This window comes from Electrona antarctica (genome assembly GCF_951216825.1).
Source record: "Electrona antarctica genome assembly, chromosome: 7".
NCBI lineage: Eukaryota > Metazoa > Chordata > Actinopteri > Myctophiformes > Myctophidae > Electrona > Electrona antarctica.
In genome coordinates this window covers 49,939,344-49,947,991 of record NC_136812.1, presented here as the reverse complement: position 1 = coordinate 49,947,991, position 8,648 = coordinate 49,939,344, and the positions used below count along the sequence as shown (strand labels likewise).

Sequence of the window (8,648 nt, the reverse complement as noted above, 5' to 3'; positions counted from 1 at the left end):
CACGCACGCACGCGCGCGCGACAGCTTAGCCAACACCACTGCAGAGCTCAACAACCTGATGTTAGATATAGGAAAGTGTGGATCCAGGAGTTGATGTTGGCTAGTCCTCACTCTCGCAGTAAACTATATCGTTGTATCGGACAGCATGGAGATTGTTTGTATCACGTGATTTCCGGGTGTATTCTTCTCTACAAAATCACAGCATATAGTGTAAAACACTCGGAACAGGACATTTCATAGTTTTACGTCAACGGCGGTCAACATGCCAAACGTGGTGCGTATGAAACGATGCATAAACACATCACAGCATCATTCGCGGCGGCTTCACGCGTCATAGCTGCCTCGTAGCTTCACGTCGCTGGCTTCCATTGACAATGAACGGTAGACGGCGTCGTGCACATCTGCCCGTGTGAACGCAACAAAACACGAAAGGACAACGACGGTTGTGTCGCACGTGACGTCACGTGACATCAGTGGCCGAGCTCCGTCGTCCTTTATAAGGCGGAGACGCCGACGGTCACCGACAGAGAGATAACGAGCACAAGGTGCAAAGAACGAGTGTATAGACACGAGAACAAGACAAGAGAGAGACGCACCAAGCGGAGATACAGAGGGGACAAGAAGTTTTTTCCCCCTGGTCAGATTGGGGCATCTAGGTTTACCTGGGTAACTCTTCTCGTCCAACCCCCAGATTCTTAGCCACACAGTCTTCGTCCGGACGGGGCACAACATGTCTTCGGGAAGAGACGGCGGCGGCGCCAGCGCGGGGGAGGCGGACGCGGCGCTCCCCAAGGAGCTGGAGATCGGCGAGACGCTGCTCAACTCCGAGGTGCACCTGCTGCTGGAGCACCGGCGGCGGCAGAGCGAGAACGGCGGCGGCAGCGGCGGCGGCAGCGACAGCGTGGCCGCCGGCTGCGACGACGACCCCGAGGTGTCCGAGGTGCTGCTGAAGACGCTGGCGTACACGGGCCGCTTCTCGCGCTTCCACAGCCGCGAGGCCATCCACAGCGTGCGCACGCTGCTGCAGCAGCACCGGCTGATGAAGACGGAGCTGGCCACGCTGGCCAACCTGTGCCCCGAGGCGGCCGACGAGGCCAGGGCCCTCGTGCCGGGCCTGGAGGGGCGCTTCGACGACCAGCAGCTGCAGCACATCCTGGACCAGCTGCAGGCCAACAGGAGCTTCCAGTACTGACTGACTGACGGGGGCGGTGAAGTGAGTGAGGTGGTTTGTTTGTTTGTTTGTTTGATTGATTGATTTAATGGTTTATTTCATTGGTTGTCAAACCCTTTTCCATGTCAAGGGCCCCCCAAATTCACACTTATTAGCCTGTGGACGCCCATTTGAAAACGTGTGCCAGGCAGGGACCCTCATAAGAGAAGTTTGACCTGCATTAGGCTACGGACCCCCGTTTAATGGCTTTTCTATCACTGGGACCCCAATTGATATTGTAAAATCAATGTTAATTTAACTCTGAGTGTACAAATGGAAGGGTCCATTTGGTTCCATTTGTACACTCCTTGAGTTACAGTCCCATAAGGGTCCATTTGGTTCCCAACTATCATTTAGCTGGGGACCCCCCTGGAACTCCCTCCAGGACCACTTTGAGAACCATGCACTGGTTTATTTGACAGAAATGTAAAAACGGCAGCAGAGTATATACCTGTAGTCAAACACTTTAGTGTTAAAGGAATGGCACCATTCTGTTTATATTAGGCCCTATGCTGTCTATTCATAGACATATCAATGATAATAATCAATATCATCACAGAACTTTATTGCTATACATCTTGCGTACAAGGTATAGGCTAGATAAGACGGAAACCGATTTTTGTTTGGCTTCCTTCAGGCAATGCAGCAGCATAGATAACATCAAACAGCAGCAACAGCAAAAAAAAAGTCAGGATGTACAGTAAACAAGTGCAGGGATCGTAAGTGATGACACAAAGAAATGAGCAGACAAGATTGAGGGGCGCTAATATATTAAAGTCTAACTCATGTTGATTAGGTGATGTAATGGTGATGTAAAACAAACGGTGCCAACTCAAACATTAAACGCCATTAACGATAAAGAGACAATATGACGTAAACGACACATCATGACGTAAGTTTTCCCTTCATCGTCAATGGCGTTTACTAAACAAACTAAACATTAAACCTGCGTATAGGAAAAAAAATAAATAAAGTCGACTTGCCTGCCTGCAGCACTCCTGATGGAGATGGAGAAGGATTGTTATATATGCTCATCTCAACCTCGCCGCCATTGGAGGAGAGAGAGGAGGCGATGATGTACTTCCTCCTCCGTGCTGCTCAGCAGATTATGGCGGCATTCATCAGAGCGGCCCAGGACCCACTCTAACCCATTTAGGCCTGACGTCGAAATAAAACAAACGTTCGCTCTGAAAGAATATATACCTATTCAAAGATTTGTGCCGCATTTTTTACGATTTTTTAAAAATAGCAGACCTACAAGTTCATAGCGCGCCACTCGGTGGCGCGCTATGAGCTTGTAGATCTGCTATTTTTCAATAGCTAAAGTATAACACCAAAAGGGGTTCCCGCCCAAAATGGGCTAATAATCATCTGGGCATATCTCCGTCTGGGAGGCCTCCTGATTTATACCCGGCCCTCCGCTTGGGTGACATGTTTTTAAACGGAGCGCCGGTGTATATCATAAAGATTTTGCTGCCTGTCGTCGTGATGACAGTGTGTGTGTGTGTGTGTGTGTGTGTGTGTGTGTGTGTGTGTGTGTGTGTGTGTGTGTGCGTGTGCGTGTGTGTGTGAACTGTATTACAGAATGCATTGTGCCTTTTATGCTTGGTCTACCAATATCTACTGTCAGTCTTAATTTTGACAGCAAATTTTGATTTAGTTTTACTCATAGTATTTTGAATAAAATTCAATTTTTGTCATATTTTAGTCATCTGAAATGTTTTAGCTTTAGTCGAGTTTTAGTTGGTTAAATATTACACGATTTTCTTGACTAAATCTACAGATGATCTAGTCGACTGTCACTAAAATGCATTTTGGCAGGCCTTGATGGCGTCATAATGCCTGATTTTACACTTGGTTGCATGCTGAATATTGATCTGATCTGAAGCATTGTGAGCTACTGTATATCTGCTATTTTCAGCACTCGACCAAACATAAAATGACTAAGTTCTACTCTACTCCACTAGTCCCATTTTAGTCTAGTCTAGTTTTCATTTGTTTGTGATCTTACTTTTGTCATCATAGCTTAGTTTTTATTTAGTTGTTGTTTAGTTTTTGTCACTGAAAAAAAGTAGTCGACGGCCATTTTTCGTCATAGCTTTAGTGGACAAAATCAACACTGCTGTTTGTAGGCTATGCATGGTAGCCTATTAATAGTTAATGTAACCTATTCTTGAGGACAAACATGTTGCTGGCTGGCCCGTCCCTCCTGCGCAACACTTCCAACCAAATACAGAATACATTGCATTTAGTTTAGGCCTATTTCTTGCTTCAAATGTTCCCGAGAGCAACGCTTAGCTGTAAATTACATTGTGTGTTTGTTTACATATGGCTGCCATGTTGTATACATCCAAGCAGCGCAGCCAGGTGCTCTGAGGCTTTGATTAGACAGCGGTAGAGCATAGCGGTCATTATCAAGAAATGACACACGGCTGAATTGAGCGATTGACCAATCAGATTGACCAATCAGAATCAAGCATTCAACCAAGCCGTGCAATAGAGACACACGGGGACTACAAATTTCATGCCCCCAAATGAGACAGCGGCCCCACTTCTGGTCCGTTTCAACTGTGTACTGCAGCTGCCAATGCAATCCCTATGAGAGGCATCATGAAATACCCTAATTTCACTGGTTCATTACTGAGGCTATAGCGATTTTTTTTGTGTTCTAATAAAGTGTCCCATATGTTTGATTTGTCCTTTTCAATGTCACATACCTGCCATCTCAATATACATCCTACAATGTACTATAATATACTCCATCAGTTTGTGAAAAGTACTAGCATTGTAATTCTCAAGTCAAAGTGGTCGCACGGTATATACGTCACGGATGCATCCCTTGAGGTTTTCAATACCCAGATATATTTGTTGTATTTCGTTTCATAAGCTATGTATTTGTTGAAAATTATCTAAACAGCATCTTGCAAGACTACTATTAATACTCATCTGGAGAATTCACTAGGTAGTTGAAAATGTCAGGATGTCACTCCTCCATTTAGCTGGGTTATTTTCCCATGCAACTATTCAGCGAAGTTAATTATACAACAAGTTGACAGCGGTAAAACACACCATCGGAGCTCCGTGGTAGGTAGAACATATATAGTGAGCCCGTGACAGCCCGTTAAAAATATAGACATGAATAACAAAGTCAGTCGGGATCGGGATGTATATTGAGAATTCCACTCTTCAAAGTCGGCGCTCGTAGCCTCGTAAAGGCAGTGACGTCCCTTAAAAGCGACAGGTTCTCTGTCTGCCGTCTCCCCTCTGCTCCGTTAACATTATGGGTAACTCATTCAAGTGGTAAATTAAATGTGAAATACATCCTCTATTGAGAAAACAACAATGTATGTTGACAAAGACACTTCATACATTTGGAAACATATTTTTATTCAAATCAATATAGTCTTCAGTTAATTTCATATTATTTTAAAAGTAGGCTAACTACAGTTGAATTTCAACGGACTTCTATGGGCTGGCCTGCAGTATCCGTGCCAACGGACCAGAAGTGGGGACGCTGTCTCATTTGGGGGGCGTGAAATTTGTAGTCCCCGTGTGTCTCTATGAACGGAAATAACACACCACTAAGGTTTTGGAAAAGGCAGTGGCCAATCAGCTCACAACCATATTAAATCAACACAATATCTGCGACAAATACCAATCAGGCTTCCGTAAAATTCATTCCACAGAAACAGCTCTACTTAGAGTATCAAGTGACATCATGATGTCATCCGATGTTGGTGATTGCTCCATCCTGGTGTTGCTTGATCTAAGTGCAGCCTTCGACACCGTAGACCATCGTATTTTAATTGACAGGCTCAGGACGTGGGTTGGTGTCTCCGGGACCGCCTTAGATTGGTTCCAGTCCTATCTTTCAGACAGGAGCTTCTCTGTGGCCGTTGGTCCCTACTCCTCTGAGTCCTCTACACTGTCATGTGGCGTTCCACAGGGATCGGTCCTAGGTCCACTTCTATTCGCTCTATATTTACTTCCCCTAGGTCCAATAATAAGCAGCTTTGAGGGTATCTCCTATCACTGCTATGCCGACGACATACAGTTGTACTGCTCATTCAAGCCAGATAAGATCGACATAATCAACACTCTCCATGAATGTCTAGCGGCCATCAAAAACTGGATGGCCAGCAATTTTTTGCAACTAAATGCAGAAAAAACCCAAGTTTTAATTGTTGCCCCAGATAAAGTTGCTGCAGATGTTTCCAACCACCTCGGGTCACTAAAATCTAACATTTGCTCCAACCCTAGAAACTTAGGAATTATCCTAGACCAGGCAATGCTTCTGGATAAGCATGTTAGGTCCGTTTCCAGTGCCTGTTTCTTCCACCTTCGCAATATAGCCAAACTTAGATCTGTTGTTTCACACCCGGAGTTAGAAATGATCATCCATGCATTTATATCATCACGTCTAGATTACTGTAATTCCCTTTTCACATGTCTCTCCAAATCCTCATTAGACCGTCTGCAACTGGTTCAGAACGCTGCTGCCAGATTGCTGACCAGCTCCAGGAGATCCTGCCACATCACCCCCATCCTGTTTTCCTTGCACTGGCTCCCAGTAAAGTATAGAATTAATTTTAAAATCCTTGTCATCACACACAGAACCCTCCATGGCCAGGCACCCCCATATATCTCTGACTTACTCCACCCATATGTTCCCAGAAGGTCTCTGAGATCCTCATCCCAAGCCCTGCTGGTCGTTCCACCCACAAAATTAATAACTAAAGGTGATCGAGCATTTGCCAGTTTCGCCCCCAGGTTATGGAACAACCTCCCGGATCACCTGAAATCGGTGGCCTCTGTGGACCTTTTTAAAAAGCTTTTAAAGACCCACCTTTTTAGACAGGCCTTTGCAACGTAGTACTGTACTGATTTCTTGATTTTTACCAGTGCCATTTGCTCTGTCTTCTTTTTCTTTTCTTTATTCTCATTATTTTTATTCTTAATATTTACTTTTACTACCATTGACATGTTTTGTTTTTATTGTTGTGAAGCACTTTGTGACTATGATGTCTGTGAAATGTGCTCTATAAATAAAATGTACTTACTTACTTACCACTGAATTCAGTGATTGACCAATCAGAAGTATTAAACCGAGCCGTGTGATAAGCACAGATCGAAGTTAGATGCATGGCCCATGTAGTGTTATTTGGCCAAGCTTCTAAAGTGATGCATAAATGATCAAATGGCAGACATTATTGTTTGTAATGTTTGTATACATTATTGATTGTATATTGTAAATAAAAAAATAATACAAAACTAACGTCCAAAACTGTTACTTTTCAGGATTCAAATTAAAAAATGGCAAAAAGTAGCAGATCTACAAGCTCAAAATGGGTTAGAACAGGTTACCATATACTATACATCTCCTATACTTTTGATGATTTTGTGTGATGCTGTAGTTATAGTAGCCTATGATCAAGTAGGGCATTCATTTACAAAAAAAGACAGCAATGAATAATACTTTGAATGAAAGTAACAATGAAAGTAACAATTTGAATCAAAGTAACACGTAATTAAATGGACGAAGGAAGATGCATACAGTAGTATGTGTGAGTGTGAGTGTCTAAACATAAAACCTAGTTTACGTCTCACTACTGTAGCTGTATTAGAAACACTCACGACTCCTCCTCGCGTTTTAATACGCAACTCTGATGAAAGCCGTCGGGGGGGGCTTTTTTGATTGGCTTATCATTCACAGCCAATCAACTTTGAAGCGCCGCGACAACTCATGCGGCGCATGACTCCTCCTCCAGTCCAGCGCTGATGTCACTGTGTTGACTGATGCTTTGACACGACACTGCCTTTACGCTCCTAGCTATTTTATCTTTTTTATTTTTTCATTTAATAGCTCAATCTCAACCTTTTAGGACCCGGCTAGTAAAAAATAAAAAAGGCCCAATGCCACCCGCCGTCCGCCCACGTCCCGTTCTAACACAGCCCATAAAGAGTCCTCGACTTGTAATGGACCGGATGCCCTTTGGACCTTGACAACGATGGCCTCGCCCGCGGTCCGCCGTTCCAATCCGTGTGTGTTCCGAGCCGTGCCACTTGACCTCGGCACTTTCAAAGATATAGATTTGATTTAAAAAATAATAATAACCCATTCTGGGCGGGAAACCCTTTTGGTGTTTCAAGGATTATGTTATACTTTAGCTATTGAAACATAGCAGATCTACAAGCTTGTGAAAATGCGGCACAAATCTTTGAATATATATTCCTTTAGAGCGAATGTTTTTAACTCAAATCTTTGCTTCTGAGGGGTTCCTGGAACAACATATTTTCAGATGGGGGTCGGTGGCCAATTACATAATATTTTTGGGGTCCTTGACATGAAATATTGAGCACCACTGATACAGAAATCAGGATTTAGAAGCATTTTTTTTAAAAACGTCAACGCCAGGCCTAAATGGGATAAATAAATAAGTGAGGTGGTGATGTCTGTGTTTATGACTCAAAGTGGGTTCCGCTGGCTTCCACGTGCTGCTGCTCAGGTATAGTCGTAGAAACAGAGGTCATGCAGGAGGCCGAGCCGCCAGCGCTGACACATCCCATTTGTTAAAGTGCAGCCCTTGAATTGAATGACATCATAAAGTCTAGTCCAATCTGAAAGCGGTAAATCGTCGGTCCGTCCGTCCGTCCGTCCGGACCACCATTCTTGGTGACATAAGGTATGTAATCACTTAACACCCCGAGCGGCATAAACGGAGTTCTCCGTCCTATCAATTAGTAACGACCAGCGCTCAGGACGGAGATTGATCAAAAGGACGGAGATTATTGATAGCAAAACCGATCGCATCGCTCCACAGGCTGGGAGCGTCGGTTGCGCAACATTCAATGTTATTTTCCGGTGGGACGTCATCGAAAATGTCCCCCCTCATTTTAGCCGATGAGATCGAAAATCATAAAACATGAATAACTCTTGATCTAAATCATTCCGTCCAATTCTAAGAAAAGATTACGTGTTAGACAGCCCATCACGGTCCCGTCGCTAGTCGCGTTAGAATGAATCATACCTCCCGTTGTTGTCGATCACATCGAGAGTGTTTTGGCTACATCAAACTACTTCAGCCACATCCGGGATAGAATCGCTAAATGTACTGCGCTGCTATAAATCGCTGGGAGCTATATGATTTAATGGATTAAATAACCCCGGGCGTTCGGGGTGTTAACACATTATTATTATTTTTTACATTTTATAGGGCTTTAAGTGCTAATTAGTGAGCCAATATTTGCCTCACATTTTAGGATGGCAAGGAAAAACATTTCAGGTGAAAGGATGAAACGCAATCTTATACCTTCGAGGCTGTGTTACCATCTCCACAGTATATGAGTTAATTGTTTCTGAATGTGCCCCTGGCCTGCTGTGCTTTGCAGAGCTGATATTGGAAAAAGTAAATGGGTGTGAAATGTCAATATCCACCGG

At 44.0% G+C, this 8,648-nt stretch overlaps 1 protein-coding gene across 1 annotated transcript; it reads left to right on the top strand.

The window, feature by feature from the left end:
* Positions 1 to 730: 730 nt before the first annotated feature.
* LOC306926305 (DNA-directed RNA polymerase II subunit RPB4-like) lies at positions 731 to 1,192 on the top strand (the record flags this gene model as incomplete). Its single annotated transcript, XM_079505573.1, has 1 exon — positions 731 to 1,192. The coding sequence occupies one exon, from the start codon at positions 731 to 733 to the stop codon at positions 1,190 to 1,192; it is 462 nt and encodes a 153-aa protein (XP_079361699.1).
* Between the last annotated feature and the right edge of the window lie 7,456 nt (positions 1,193 to 8,648).